Source organism: Dromiciops gliroides, chromosome 3, assembly GCF_019393635.1.
Source record: "Dromiciops gliroides isolate mDroGli1 chromosome 3, mDroGli1.pri, whole genome shotgun sequence".
NCBI classification, from domain to species: Eukaryota; Metazoa; Chordata; class Mammalia; order Microbiotheria; family Microbiotheriidae; genus Dromiciops; species Dromiciops gliroides.
This window is the reverse complement of record NC_057863.1, coordinates 541,528,296-541,543,766: the sequence shown is the minus strand read 5'-3', so window position 1 is coordinate 541,543,766 and position 15,471 is coordinate 541,528,296. Positions and strand designations below refer to the sequence as shown.

At 48.7% G+C, this 15,471-nt stretch overlaps 1 protein-coding gene across 2 annotated transcripts in view; it reads right to left on the bottom strand.

Annotated features, from left to right (window-relative positions):
* Positions 1-15,471, bottom strand: part of CEP164 (centrosomal protein 164) — a 78,617-nt gene that overhangs the window by 5,640 nt on the left and 57,506 nt on the right. Inside the window, exons 14-27 of one of the 2 annotated variants that reach the window (XM_043996292.1) lie at positions 13,188-13,397; positions 11,640-11,771; positions 9,393-9,609; positions 7,977-8,054; positions 6,549-6,680; positions 6,043-6,165; positions 4,748-4,891; positions 4,278-4,361; positions 4,040-4,108; positions 3,463-3,668; positions 2,677-2,812; positions 2,217-2,284; positions 1,302-1,530; positions 173-280 (exon numbers count right to left, since the gene is read on the bottom strand). In XM_043996292.1, the coding sequence (XP_043852227.1) occupies positions 173-280; positions 1,302-1,530; positions 2,217-2,284; positions 2,677-2,812; positions 3,463-3,668; positions 4,040-4,108; positions 4,278-4,361; positions 4,748-4,891; positions 6,043-6,165; positions 6,549-6,680; positions 7,977-8,054; positions 9,393-9,609; positions 11,640-11,771; positions 13,188-13,397 (1,936 nt within the window). The remainder of the gene's footprint in view (positions 1-172; positions 281-1,301; positions 1,531-2,216; positions 2,285-2,676; positions 2,813-3,462; positions 3,669-4,039; positions 4,109-4,277; positions 4,362-4,747; positions 4,892-6,042; positions 6,166-6,548; positions 6,681-7,976; positions 8,055-9,392; positions 9,610-11,639; positions 11,772-13,187; positions 13,398-15,471) is intronic. The other variant, XM_043996293.1, reaches the window with a different exon arrangement.

Genomic DNA, 15,471 nt, shown 5'->3' with positions numbered 1-15,471 from the left:
GGTGCTCTGACTCCAGATCTAGGTCTGATGCTACCCTTACTCTATCTCAAAAGCCAGACTAGGTTTTCCCACACCTTCTCCCCAAATCTTGGACCCCACAATCCTCCTTCCCCGAGGCAGAAGATACGGTCCATGTCAGCCGAGCCTGAGCTGTGAGCCTGCGGGTCTGTACCTCTTCCTGAAGAGAATTCTCCAGCTGACTCAGCTTCTCCTCTTTCTTCTTCAGCAGAACTTGGCCCTTGCGCATGGCTGACTTCATCTCATCCAGGTTTTTGGTCTCCTGCAGTCAATCAGATAAAAAGAATGGAGAGAGGATGAGCGTGGTGACGGTGTCCTGAGCAATGCAGCTGGCCAGGAGAAACAGTGTCAGGGAAGGCAGGGAGCAGATGGGCAGCGGGAAGAGGTGGCAGGATTCATTAGCCTGACAGTAAGCAGCCCGGGGGATGCCAGCCTTTGGTCAGCCACAGGGTTCCTTCCCTGCCTCTCTGCATCACAGGCAAGCTGAAATATCCCAAAGAGGTCTGCTTTGCTGGCAACAACAAAATGGTCTGACCAACTGGGGTAGGTCTGTGACTTCTACTGAAAAGTAATTCTTTGCAAGAAATGGCCTCCAAATCCACTTATCCTATTGGCTATTAAAAATAATAATTGCTGGGGCAGCTAGGTGGGGCAGTGGATAGAGCACCAGCTCTGGAGTCAGGAGGACCTGAGTTCAGATCCAGCCTCAGACACTTAACACTTACTAGCTGTGTGACCCTGGGCAAGTCACTTAACCCCAATTGCCTCACTAAAAATAATAATAATAATAATAATAATTGCTAGCATTTGCATAGCACCTTAATGTTTGCAAAGAGCTGTGATACATAATTTTATTGGATACGACAACCCTGTGAGATAGGTAAAATGATCCCCACTGTATAGTTGAGGAAACTGAGACAGGATTTGAACTTGGGTCTTCCCAACTCCAAGTCCAGTGTTCTTCCCCACTGAACCCCCCTAGCTGCCTCAGTTATGGTCAAAGCCATAGAGTAGGATCAACATGGTATCCTTCTTAAAGCCTCAAAGATTCAGGAAGATGTACTGATTACAATACGATGCACTGGAAGACTGCTTTAGCTTGCCCAGTCTCTGGCCCTGCCCAAGACCACTGTCCCTGAATCCAGAGGATCACTGCAGGAAGAATACTCCTGAGCCCGTGCTCAGAGGAACCCCAAGACCCTTCCCTTCCCTTCCCTTCCTTTGGGTCCTCAGAGCCTCCTGTCCCACCCGACAGAAAGAAGGATCTCTGCTTTCCTCCTCACCTTACCCTTGGGCCTCTTTACCTCCTCTATGTTCTTTCGTATATCTTCTAGGGTATGGGAATTAGGCAGGTCTTCAGAGGTCACTTGGGCGGTGTCTACATCATGGCACCACTGCTGCTGGGCAGCTTTCAGCGCCGTCTGGCGCTTCCTCACGGAGCGTGTCTGCTGGACCAAGAATTCCTTGGCACTTTGAAGGAACACAGCCTCCGAGGACAGATAATGGCGGATACTGTGGGAAGACAGGTCAGGATACTCATGCTATATAACCAGTACAGAGGTATGTTTAATGTGGTTGTACATGTATAACCTATATCAGATTGCTTTTCATCTTGGGGAGGGGGAGGGGGGGAGAAAAATTTGGAACTAAAAATCCTATGAAAACAAATGTTGAAAATTCTCTTTACACGTAACTGAAAACTAATAAAATACTTTTGTGATTAAATTAATAAAAAAAGGATAATCATGCTAATTCCCAATGCCCTTCAGACCCATAAGACTCTCTTGGTGCATGGTCACTGACAGAAGCTTCTGCAGGTGGGGTACTCAAGGACTGATGACAGTTTGCAGAGAATCCCTAGAGAAAAGGGCTGGAACCTTCAGAGCACATCATGAAGCAGTGGTTAGATAACTACCATGTGCGGGGCACTGCCATCAGGTGTCATTAATCCATCCTTCCTTCCTTCCTGATCCTATAGGGAGCAAGCCCACAGGCTACTGGGCAAAAACCCAAGTGCTCCTTTATATAGTTGGACTCCCTTATATAGACAGACAGCAGAGTGGCTTTCCAGTGTACTTTCCTTGGTCCTCTTCTGAGAGCCCACCCCATCCCCAACCCTGCTAGTTGTGAACTTCCTTCCACAAGTATTTACTGAGTACCTAGTGTGTACAGAGCATGAAGGGTGCCCCCGTACTTACTTATCCATCTGGGGAGAGCGTTCCTCATCGTTCTGGGAGTTGGTGGCAGACAGCTCCTTATCAAGGGTCTAAGAGGGAAAGAGCAGAAAGGAGCAATAACAGCAAGAGTGAGGCACCAAGCCTGCCCACCTGGACATAAAAATGGTCCCAACAGCCACCCCAGCACCTGCTTTGCCAGATCTCCCTCAGAGTCTCCGCCTGTTTTGGAGCACCTAACTTAAGAAAATGCCTGGCCAAATCAGACAGGCAGTACCAAAGGGTAAAATACCCAGGGGAAAAGTCAGGCAGGGATGGTGGCACAGGTACCAGAGGGTCTGAGAAAAGAAGCAATGAAGGCCACGGACCAGGCAGAAACCCAACTACGTAAAAGCCGACAAAGTCGAGCCACCTTCCCTCCAACACACACTCTGCAGACCTAGGCCCAACTCCTCGTCTGTCTCCAAAGCCAGCCTCGGCTCACCGTGCCCAGGGACTTCCTCAGGTCCTCCAGGTGGAGTTCCCCTTCCCGGCGAGGAGAAGCAGCAGCAGCAGTCTCCTCCTCCGCAGCCAGCTCATTCAAAGTGTCCTGCTTCCTCTGGGACTCAGCTTCCAAGTCACTATAACAGACGGGAAGGGAGCCGTGTCTGCATTAACAAAGAGCTGATGACCTATCCGTCTGTCCCCGCATCATTCAGCAAACACCTGACTGACACCCTGAACAACACACGCTTATCAAGCTAAAGTCTTGTCCCCAGGTCACTCCTGTAGTCCGAGGAAGGAACTGAGCCATTACAGACTCACTTCTGGAGGCAGTGGGGCGGTGCAGCAGATAAAGTGCTGAGCCTGGAGTCAGGAAAACTGGAGTTCAAATCCAGCCTTGGACACTTACCAGCTGTGTGACCCTGGGCAAGTCACTTAACCTCTGTTAGCCTCAGTTTCCTCATTTGTAAATGGGGAGAATAAGAGCACCCGGCCCTCAAAGGAGGTAATCTTTGTAAAGCACTTCTTCCAGTGCCTGGCACATATCAGGAGCTGTCTCAGTATTTATTCCCTATCCCCTTCCCTCATTTCTCTCCCAGGGCTCCTGAAGGAAGGCTAGCCAGTCTTCCACACCACTGCCCCAACACACTTGGGAAATAAGGGAGCAGAGCAGTGCAAGACCTCATTGCCCCCGTGCCCCGAAGGCTGGCATCTATATAACCTCATTTCATTTCCATGCTGATGGCGTACGAGCAAGATGTGTTAATGGGCAGCCGGGTGTGCCCACCTCACTGGCCAGGGTGTCCAGAAGCCCCACCTGACCCGTCTCTGCAGCCTCTGACTCCGGGCCTGAAGCACCTCCACCTGGGACTCCAGCTTAGCCTTCCGGGAGCGCAGCTCCTCTAGGGTGCGGCGCAGCTGCCGAGTGGACTCCACAAGGTGGGCCTGCTCCTTCCTCGCTTCCTCGAGGTGCTGGTGGCTGGATGTGGCTTCCTGAAGGCACAAGGAAAGGGGAGTCTTCTAGGGGCCAAAGTAGAGAAAAGGCAGAGGAGAACTGGAGGAAAGTCATACTCCTAGAAGGAGGGACCCAGGAGAGTACAGTAGAGAGGGGAAAGAGCAGAAACGAGACACGTTTTTCTGCTGCTTCCAAGTCAGAGCGGTCCCACAGGGCTTGTTTCCTTCCCCAACATAGTCATGACTACCTAGTGTCCATCCCATGGCTCATGACATGGAACACTGTTTCCATTTTGGTGTTGAACCCCAGTTCAACTGGACTGGACCAGAAAGCGTGAGGGAGGGAGAGAAACAGAGAGAAGAAAAAAAGGAAAGAAGAGTGAGAAGACCAAGGATGGAATAAAACAGACCTCTCTCTCCAGGGCAATCTGCTTCTCTACGTCTACAAGTTGCTGCTGCTTCTTTCTAATGGCGTCCTCCTGTGACGGGAGTAAAGGAGCCATGGGGACTTTGGCCACCGCCACCTCTCAGGGCCAGGGGATAAAGGAGGCGTCTGCCAGGGCAGCCCCCATGAGGAAAGGCAAGAACTGAGGCATGCTGGGAACTCTGGCCTGCACCCTAGCGCTCTCCCCTCCACAAGTCACTCACCTGCATATCCAGTTGGATCAATCTGGCCTTGATATCTTTGGTTCTAGTTTCAAGTTCTGCTTCTAAATCCTGGAGCTTCCTTTCCTATAGAGAAGGGTAGATGGAAATAACGAGGCCAAGGGCATAAGGAAGGAGGTGAAGCTAGGGCTTGGGTAAATGAGGATGCTGGGATCCTAGATTTTACCTGATGGTCCCTCCCCCACACATCTCACCTCTACCATGTTCCAAAACAGCGTCATGCCCCGCCCCCAGTGGGGCAGAAGAGAAGCAAAATCTCTGCAGAGGAGGGTTGAGTATTCTGAATTAAAAACCAGATAAAGCTCCCAGGCCCAAAGGAGGGAGGAAGAGGCTCAGAGCCAGTTCCTCCAGAGAGTGTTCTGCAGTTGCCCTCAATCCGGCAGATGCCCATGGCCCTCCAGCTCTGCACAGTGCTGTACTCCAGCATCTCCAGTGTGGGTCCCCTCCCTCACCTGCTCTCGGTGCTTGAGCTGGATTTTGCCAAGCTGCCTTTCCAGCTCCCGACGCATGGTCTCTAGCTCCCGATCATGGGCCCGCCTCAGACGCTCCATCTCATCCGCCAAGTTTGCCCGAAGATCTGTTCGCTGCTTCCTCTCCTACCAGAGGGAAGAAGAGGCCAGGCTGGAGGAGTTGTCACAGTATCATAACAAACATATAGATATATGGGCCGTCACAGTATTTCCCTCCAACCTTGGACAAATAAGATCCATGATAAATACCATTTAAGCCAACCCTTACAGAAGAAGAGGGTAAGGTCAAGGAGAAAGGATATAAATTTCCCAGCCTATTCCCCCATCCCTACTCCCACAAATGCATATTACACACACACACACACACACACACACACACACACACACACACACACACACACACACACACAAACACACACCCCTTTCAATGCCTTTGTTTTCAAATAGACAAGGACTTGAGGAAGGAGCACTTCTCTCACTTCATCCTCACTAACTTCATGCCTGTTCCCTCCCTGCCACTACCACTCAAGGTCTCTGCACCTCTCAGCAAGAGGGCCAGGTTCCTCCAGTCCTAAACTTAGTGACATAATCAAATGGTTTAGAACTTGAATGAACACTGTTGTCCACTTAGAACAGCATGCTCATTTTCACATATAAACACAACTGACAAGTGGTCATCCAGCCTCTACTTGAAGACTTCCATTGAAGTATGTGTTCCCCACCGCCTTGAGGCAGTTTATCTCAGACAGATCAGTTAGTCAGTCAGTTGACATGCAGATATTAGGTGCTTACTATATGCTCTGCTAAGCATTCAGAATACAGATACAAGCAAGCAAAGAGCTCCGATCCTGATTGGGGAGACAATGTGTAAATAACTGGGCAGACACAAGAGTGACACACAGAGAGGAGGTCATCTCAGAGGGGAAGGCTCCAGCAGGTGAGATCTGAGATGAGTCCTGAAGGAAGCCGGGGGACTAAGAGGCAAGTCTGAGACAGGAGAGCATTGGGGGCAAAGAGTCAACATGAAGGCCCAGAGAGGGAGCTGGAGGAGCCTGTGGGAGGGACAGGTGGCAGGCTGGGGCAGCTGGATCACAGAGCATGTGGAAGTATACAAGCAGAGTTCCAGAACCAGTCCTCCACAAGCGCCCAGAACACATTCCTTATCCTCCCACTTGTCCTTTCTCTATCCACCCATTCGGGTGACACACAGTTAATCCCAGATCCCTGCCCACTCAAGGCCATGCAAGGTATGCAAGGGGACACCAAGGGCAGGGTACCTCTTCATCATACTGCTGCCTGGTCTCTGCCAGCACTTGTCGGTGCTCCTCCTTCATCTGGTCCATCTTCCGCTCATGGTCCTTCTCCACGTCCTGCCTCTTCTCTCTCAGGAGGTCACTGAGCTGCAATGGACCCACAAAGGCCAGAGTGGGTTAACAGTGGGCATGGGCCGGACCACAAGGGTCAGAGGCGCATGCACACGCACACACACACCCACAGATGCTGCCAACACATCCCTTCTGCAGGCCAGGGAGCCTAGGAGACTAAGCTTGAACATTGGTCAAGGGGCCGTCCCTGCCTAAGTCTCATCCTACAAGCCAGCCTTCCACGCTGGCACTTCCTACTACAGAATGCAGGAGGGAGCCCTTCAGGAGAGGGTGTGAGGAAACGACTGTAAGAAGTCTGGAGCAGTGGGGGGCTCTTCTGGGCCCACAGGAACCAGGGCGCTCCCCGCCGTCCATGGAAGAGGGGATCTGCGGTGCTGCCCCTCAGGCGCAGCATTCACCTCTCTCTCGTACTCCGTCACTCGGTAAGTTTTCTTGTGGACTCTCTCTTCCGCCTGACCCAGCTCTTCCTGCAGCTGGGCCTCCTCCTTCCGATGGGCCTCCTCGATTTGCTTTTTCAGGCCAGCGATGACCTGAGGAGGGAGCGAATGGTGCTAAGGAAGCAGGAGAGGACAGTGTAGAAAGAAGATGCTAGACTGGGAGCCAAACAAACTGACACTGCCATGGGAGGCTTGCCTTATTAACGCCTAGTAAGCTCCCATCAAGTCACTGTCACTTATCAAGCGCTTCCTATGTTCCAGGCACTGAACTCGGTGCCGTGGAGGCAAAGGCAAAGTGAATCAGTCCTTGCCCTCGATGAACGTGAGAGAGGTGGTGGGCACTATGGGAAGAGTGTTGTACTTGGAATCAGGGAGACCCGGATTCAAATCCTGCCTCAGACATGCCCTAGCTTGTAAACCTGGGCAAGTGACTGAACTTCTATCAGCTCCAGTTCTCCCATCTGTAAAGTGGAGATGATAAGAGTACCTACCTCACAAAGGTTGTTGTGAGGACTAAGTGAGATAATATCAGTAAAGCGCTTTGCAAACCTTAAAAAGTTCTACAAATACCAGCTGTTATTAATGAACTTACTTCTGTCAGGGGAAGATAACAAATATGTAAATCAGTATAAAATAAATACAATGAATAGGTGCCCACTGTGCACTTACAGCACTGGAGGGGACACTAGCAAGGCAGAGGTTTGGGGGAGCAGGAAAGGCGGGAGCCCTGAAGGAAGCCAAGGATGCTCAAAGGAGAGGGCAGAGCGAGCATACATCTCAGGCCCTCTCTGAAAAGACAGACAAGGAAGATGGAAAACCAAGTTCCCGGAAGAGTAAGTAGATGGGTTTGTCAGGAGCACAGCATGTGTGAAGGGTTGTTGTATGAAGCAAGCCTGGAAAGGTAGGCCGGGGTCAGACTGTGGGGAGCTTTAAATGCTGGGCACAGAATGTGTTTGATCCTGGAGGTGATCATCAGAGAAGCCCTTTTCATGGGAGTTTATTTGGGGAACCACATGAAGGACAGAGTAAAAGCTAGAAAAGCATTTAAGAAAGAGACGGCGCTGTTGTAAATAGTTCAGATGAGAAGTAAGGAGGCCTCCGCCTAAGGCCGTGCCAGTGAGAAGGGAGAGAAGGGGGAAGTGCATCCTATGAGAGGCTGGGGGGCCAGAACCAGCGTAACTTGACGGCTGATTGAACACAGAGAGGAGAGAGTCCAGGCTCTGTGGGGACGCCCTGGAGAAAGGGGGCTGGACACTTGGGGGGCCTCCTCTGGCAGCCTCACTCGTGAGCAGTGTCCAATGGCACAGGGCTGACTCCAGCAGCGAGGGCCCCAGCATCCCTCTGCCTCTAAGCCAGGGCACTAGGGAGCAGTCCTAAGGACAGTCTCACCTCACGGTATTTCTCCTCAGCTGAGGCGCGAAGCCTCTCCAAGTTATCTGTATGTTCCTTCTCCAACGCTGCCATGGCCTGGTGAGGGGGAGGGAACAGGGAACAATAAGAGCGGAGAGGTCGATGAGGTTCCTGACTAGATGCTGCCGAGGAGAGTGAACCGCACCATAAAACCACTTCCCATTGCCCAACAGTATACTGGGGAATGCCCCACGGCTGGAGCCAGAAGACTCAGATCTGAGTTCCAGCTCTCACAATTATTGAACTGTATGATCATGGACAAAGTACTGGACCCCTCTGAGCCAGTTTGCTCATTCATAAAGTGGCGTTAGGTCTACTTTTACTACTATCTCATACGGTTATAGTGAGGACAAAATAAGATAATATACATTCGAGTGCTTTATGAATGGCCAAATGCTATGTAACCAGACTAGTAATAAACTTAGGGCCTAAAGAATCACATGCGATTCTTTGTTTCTCTGGAATTATTCCTCCAATTTCTACCATTTATAATCGAGTAAGCATCTAAGAAGCCATGGTGGCTCCCCATCATCTCTTATTTGTGGGCAGGATTATAGCCAAACTGAAAACAAGTCACTGAGCCCCCAGCTCCACACCTCCCACAAGGTGCAAATCTGTGGGCACAGCTGCCAGCCCCAGGAACACCTCTGCAGAGCTCCACAGAAGCTGGTGTTTGGGAAGGAGGGAAGGAAGGATGGCCTGGCCCCTGTGATTTCACTTGTCCTGGGAGTTCCAGAGACAGAAAGCCCCTCTCCCAATACAGATAAGCACCCGTACCACAAAGCAGCATTGGATTCTCTTAGAATTGCCTAGAGCACTGACAATTAAGTGAGTTGTCGGGGTCTCACAGCTAGCATGGGCCAAACTTCCAGTTTTCTGTCTACTCCAACACCTATTTGAGGGGAATATTAGTTGGCTAAGGGAGAAGGGAGGAAGAGACAAAAGGCTCTGATGAGCAGCGTGAGGTCATCTCTCCTACCCCATTAGGCCATGGGTAGGGGGGAGTCTCCCAAGAGACTCTGCTCCAGTTAAAGGTGGAGGAGCTTGAAGCAGTCATAGCATCATCAGGAGACACGGTCATTTCTACAGAAAGCCTGCTTTGACATCACTGATGAGGACACGCCTGAGGCTACCATCCCCATCTTCCTAAACTGCTTCAAAGTCAACCCCTCCCAAGGGTAACCCTGAGATCAGACAGGTCCAGAGCCTCGGGACGTTACATTCATTCTCTACTCTGTTCCAGCCTCTAAAAATGGGTGGTTGATTTTCCTCCTCACCCCTCATGCCTGTTTTCTTTCTCAAAGAGTGAACCAAAACAAGTTCCATATTAGGGGCGAAGCCGCTAACCATCATAAAAATCTCCATACCCCAAGGTCTCCAATTTGATATACACACCTCCTCCCTGAGATCTTTCAGTCGTTCCTTCAGTCGACTCATTGCTTTGTCATTCTCCTCTTCCAAGAGGGCCCTCTCTCTCTTTTCACTAGTCTCTATCTCCTCCTTAAGTTTCTCTAGCATCTGCTTCTGCTGCTGCTCCAAGCTAGACCTCTCAGCCCTCTGCAATGACTCCAAGTCTTCTCTTACTTTCCTCAGGGAAGCTTCTTGCTCTGCCCTGGAGAGACAGGAGGACAAAGGGGACAGGCATGAGCACCACTGGATAGAGTTTCCTGAGACTAAACATTCCACTCTCAGTCAGTCAGTCAATCAATAACCACTTGTTAAATGCCTTCCCTATGCCAGGCACTGAGCTAAGTGATGAGAATTCAAAAAGGCAAAAGACAGTCCCTGCCCTCAAGAAGCTTACAATCTAATGGGGGAGACGGTGAACAAATATATACAAGTGAGCAGGATATTTACAGAATAAATAGAAAATAATTAAGGGAGGGGTGAGAAAGGCGTCCTGTAGAAGGTAAGATTTTAGTTGGGATTTAAAGGAAGCCAAGGGAGCTAATAAGCAGAGATGGGGAAGGAGAACATCCCAGGCATGGGTGACAGATACAAAAAATGCCCTGAGTCAAGAGATGGAATGTCTTGTTCACAGAACAGCAAGGAGGTCCGACTCACTGGATCAAAGAGTACTTGGAGTGTGGAAGAGGAAGGTATTTCTTATACCTTATATGGAAAGGCTGGAGGAAGTTAGGTTATGAAGAGTTCTGAATGATAGCATTTTGTATTTGATCCTGGAGGTGACAGGAAGCCACTGGGGTTTACTAAATAGGTGCATGACATGGATAGACCTTAACTTAAGGAAAATCACTTTAGTGGCTGAAGGGCAAATGGACTGGAACAGGGAGAGATGTGAGGCAGGCAGACCTACCAGCAGCCTACTACAGGAGTCCAAGAGTGAGGTGATGAAGGTGGCAGAGTTAGAGGAGAGAAGCGGGCACACTTGATATGTCACAAAGGCCTTGGCAAAAGATTAGATATGGGGAATAAGAGATAATGAAGATGACTCCTAAGCTGGAAGGTCAAGGGACTGGGAGGGTGGCACTGGGAGGGGAGGTGGGACTAGGGAAACGATGATGAGTTCGGTTTTAGACATATTAAGTAAGAGGTCTACTGGACATACAGGTCAAGATGTCTGAAAGGCAGTTAGAGATGTGAGACTGGAGGCCAAGAGAGAGGCTGCAGGGAGATCTGAGAATCACCAGCATAGAGACAGTCATGTAATACATGGGAGCCAATGAGATTACCAAGTTAATTAGTATATAGGGAGAAAAGGGCCCGCAAGAGAACTCGAGGGACACCTACGGCTATACAGCATGTTCTGGATGAGAACTCAGCAAAGGAGAACGAGAGAGCAGGAGAAAGGGATGTCCTGAAAACCTAGGGAAAAGAGAAGATCAAGGAGAAGAGGGGGATCAGCAGGGCCAAAGGCTGTAGGGACATTAAGGAGAATGAGAATGGCAATTAAGAGATCCCTGGTAACTTTGGAGAGAGCAGTTTACATGAAATGATGAAGTTGGAAGTTGGATTGTAAGGCAATAAGAAGAGAATGAGAAGAGAGAAAATGCAGACATCTATTCTAGATAGTCTTTTCGAGGAGTTTAGTCACGAAGCTCTGAAGAGATATGAGATGACAGGTATCACGAATGAAAGGCTCAAGTGAGTGGGGTTTTGGTTTTTTGTTTTTTTTTTTTTTTGGACAAAGGCATGATTGTAGACAGCAGGGAAGGAATCAGTAGACAGGAAGAGATTAAAAATAAGTGACAGAATAGGGATGACAGAAGGGATAATCTATTGGGGGTGATGATGGGATGAAATGGGATCACCTGAGCAGGAAGAAGCATCAACCTTGGTAAGGAGTAAGGCCACTTCATCATGTAAGACAGGGGTGAGGGAGGAGAGAGGGGCAGAAGGCACCTGAGGAAGGACAGGGCTTGAGGAAGAGGGGAGGAGGAAAGTTCATGGCAAATGGCAATTTTTTCTGTAAAATGTGAGGCAAGGGGGCAGCTAGGTGGTGCAGTGGATAGAGCACGGGCCTTGGAGTCAGGGGGACCTGAGTTCAAATCTGGCCTCAGACACTTGACACTTACTAGCTGTGTGACCCTGGGCAGGTCACTTAACCCCAATTGCCTCACCAAAAAAAAAAAGTGAGTCAAGACTTGAGGGAGTCTGGAGGACTCACAGCAGGATCCACACCTAATTTGATTCTCCTGTGTTTCTGTACTGGCTAGGATCTGAGCTCGCAGCTTAGAAAGCTTCTGACTCTCTTCTTCCCTCATTCGAGCCTCTTCTTCCTCGGCTGTTTTCTTGAGCTGCTCCCTCAGAGACCTGAAAGAAACACAAGAGTTTGCTGTGAGGACTTTAAATTTATTTCCTCTTCTGTCAATAGGCCCTTGCTGGGACCCTGCAGGATGGCCAACCAGGAAGCTTCCTAGAGATTAGTGATGGGCTGGTTTCCATCTGAAGCCATGCTCGGAATACTCAGGGAGAGGAAAGGAAGAATGACTCGAGGGGCACTCCTTGCCTCCAAGGTGGAATGTTGCCGGCCTAATCCCAAAACAGCATCATCCCAGACCAAAAATAGACAACTCTTCCTTATCCACCCAAGGATTATCTGATTTTTAGATTAGAGCCTTTGATTGTTTAATCTCAGGTTAGCTTCACCCAATTTACATAACACACTTCTAAAGCTGCCTGGATTCTTCACTGTCAGCTGGTTTATGCTCAGGAAATTCAAGCTCACTTTAATATTGGGCTGAGTGAAATAAAATGATGAAGGCAAATCTGCTGCCAAAAGAACCGGAATCAATTCCAAAGGCAAATAGAAATGGTCTGGGATTATCTACACCATTGCTCCCAATGAATCACCACTGAAACATGTCAGCCAGAGGAGTTAATGTGATCTGAAGTGTCAGAGTGTCAAGAACAAGGCGGGGTGATGGACTGACCCCTGACCTGGTCAGATAATATCTGGAGCACCATTCTCAGTTCTTAGTCCTCTATTTTAGGTAAAACAAAGGAAGACCAGGACAGAGAAGGGACCCAAAACCATGTCATGCACCCATCGGCAGAAACAATGGGAAAGTATAACCAAAAGAGAACACTTGGGGGAACAAAATACCTGAATATCTTCAAATATCTGAAGGACTGTTGTGTGAAAGGGACTTGGTTTTGTTGTTCTACTTGAATTCAAAAGGCAGAATTGAAAATACAAAGGACTTTTTGGTTCAGTGTAGGGAAAGACTTCCTAACAATCAGAGCTTTCCAAAAATGGAATGGACTCTGTTGGGAAGTGGTGAGCTCCCCGTCAGTGGAGGTGAAAAGAAGGCTGAGTGAATTTGTGAGAGATGTTTCTAGAGCAGATTGATGCTTCTGGTAACAGCTGAATTAGATGGCCTCTGGGGACCCTTCCAAATCTAGGATTCTATAATCCTTTCCAAGCCAAGAGCAACCAAGTAGCACTCTGGTCTAAAAAAAGAGGAAAAATGGGGGGCAGCTAGGTGGCGCAGTGGATAGAGCACTGGCCCTGGATTCAGGAGTACCTGAGTTCAAATCCAGCCTCAGACACTTGACACTTACTAGCTGTGTGACCCTGGGCAAGTCACTTAACCCCAATTGCCTCACCAAAAAAAAAAAAAGAAAGAAAGAAAGGAAAAATGGTGCCCCACATATGAGCACTACTGCTGATATCATCTCAAATACCAGGCCCCAGAAGGATTCCTTCCCAAGGGCAAGGAACAGGACCTGAGGGACTTGTCTTTCTGCTGCTCAAGTTTCAGCATCTCCTCTTCTTCCTCTTGACACAGCTCTTCCCGCAGGCGCTCCATCTTCTGTCTCCGATCCTCTAACAGTCTTGCCCGCTCCTGCTCCAGATCCTGGGCTGTCTTCTCTTCTATGACCTTTAGGGAATCCCCTAAAGGCTGCCTCAGAGTGATTACAGATTCTAGCACAAGTCTATGCAGAACAGAGAATAGCACACCGTTACATGGTACAACATATAGACTCTTCTTAGCACATGTACAATTTACAAAATGTGGAGTCATATTATAAGGGCACACAGATGCGTATTATATATGAGACATATAAGATACATAGGGAACAAAAATACAACTCCCACCATCCAAAGACACAGCATAAATCAACTCAGTAAACAGTCAATCTATAATGCTAACAGTCTCATTGGCTAAGACGTCAAGGTCCTAGGAACAATGAGAAAGGTGAGTGGGGTGGCACATCTTTGATTCCCAGAAAACCCAACACACATGCCCCTTAATGGCAGTTATAGTAGCAAGGGAAGGCAGGACAGGTAGATAAAAGCATTATCTCTGGCTGATCCCACCCCTAGCTTCTCCTCTTTCCCTGGGAGACATGCTACTTGAGGTTCACATCATTAGGCAGAAAACAGTCCCCCTGAATCTGCTCTCTCTCTCCCAACACAAAAAGCCAATGAAAAAGGGAGGATATTCCCCCAATGTAGAGAGTATAGACCAGCACCTAGAACTTTAAAGCTTTCCTGCTCATAGTTCAGGGATGTAAGTTTCTTATACTGTAGGGAGATTCTGGCTGAAAAACTTTTCTAGGGCAAGAGATCACAGGATCATAAATTTAGCGTTGAGAGAAACCTTTGAGGTCATCAATCAAGTCCAACACTCTCATTTTGCACATGGAGAAACTGAAAGGAAAGGTTACATGACTTGCCCATGTCCAAGCCAGAATTAAACCCAGGTCTTCCTGATTCCCAGTCCAACACTCCATTCATTACAACATGCAAAGGGAATTCCAACAGTTTGGTACCCATATCACAACTGTTCAAGGGGTAATTTTTTTGGGGGGGGGTGCTTCCAGTGCCAAGATGGTAGAGTGAGGAAAGCATTCCCAGGTAATTTTTTTTTCCAATAAAAATAAGAGAAATTATTCATCAAAAGCAGGGTTGCCCATTCTGAGTCACTGAGGGTTTCTTGACTTCTGGATGTGACCGGTTCTCAAAGCGAAGTTCCAAAAATGTTTTGAACAATCATAATGTTGGAATTAGTGTCGCCTTCCCAGCTCATGACCTTGAATCTGGACAAGATTCAGTGGGAAGGATAAAGATAAGCTCCTTTTTGTTTCATTTCATTTGTTTGTTTCATTTGTCATAAAAACCACTCGACTTTGTAAGTGTAGTCTCAAGCAGTAGGAATGGCTCAATGTTGGCCTAAGAAGCTACCCATGAAAAGAGCAAAAAGATCAAAAGGGAATCAAGTGTCAGTGTCAGTGGAGATGGTCAGCATGGGTCTTGAGGGTTATACTAGCAAGCATGGGGTTCAGAACCCCCTTTCTCCTCCTTTCAGCTCCAGCAACACAACAGATGGGAGGTGACAGATCAGAATAGCAGGAGAAAAATAGCATCTGAGGGGCTTAGAAATTACAGCTTGGATCCCTTTTTGCCTGGATGAAGGAGGACTATTATCTTCCTGCTAAAATCGTTAAGAATCCTGTTCATCGATTTCCCCAAACCATGGAGTGGTCCTAGGTCACACCACAGGTTCCCTCTTTCTCAAGTCTCTTTTTGGCCCACTTCACACACACTGGCTTCGCCTCATTCCCCTGGCAAGTCCAACCAATGCAGATGTCAGATGGGCTGCTGTTGCCACCTCCCTCCTTTGAGAATCCTGCCCTCAGAAACAGCCTCTCTCTCCCTGCAGCTCTCTGCCTCATCAACTCTCCAACTCATTTCCAACCTTGGCTGAAAGCATCATTTTTTCCTGAGATGGTACCTTTTAATGTTTCTCTCCCCTGTGGGCTATCTAGCTATGTGGGGCTCCAGGGACAGATGCTGCAAAAGAGATGAAGCATCAGATAAAGTGCCAGTGTGCAGCGAGCCTGCAAATACATGTGTGCTTGCATCCCTTAGTATGTAGGGTACCGAGGCTACTTTTGATTTAGTCTTCCTCTTCCCCCAGTATCTGGATTTGGCATGGGAAAGGTTTCAGCAGAGGTCTGAGACCATAAACAATGGGTCAGAGTCACATTCTGTCATCTGAGCCAA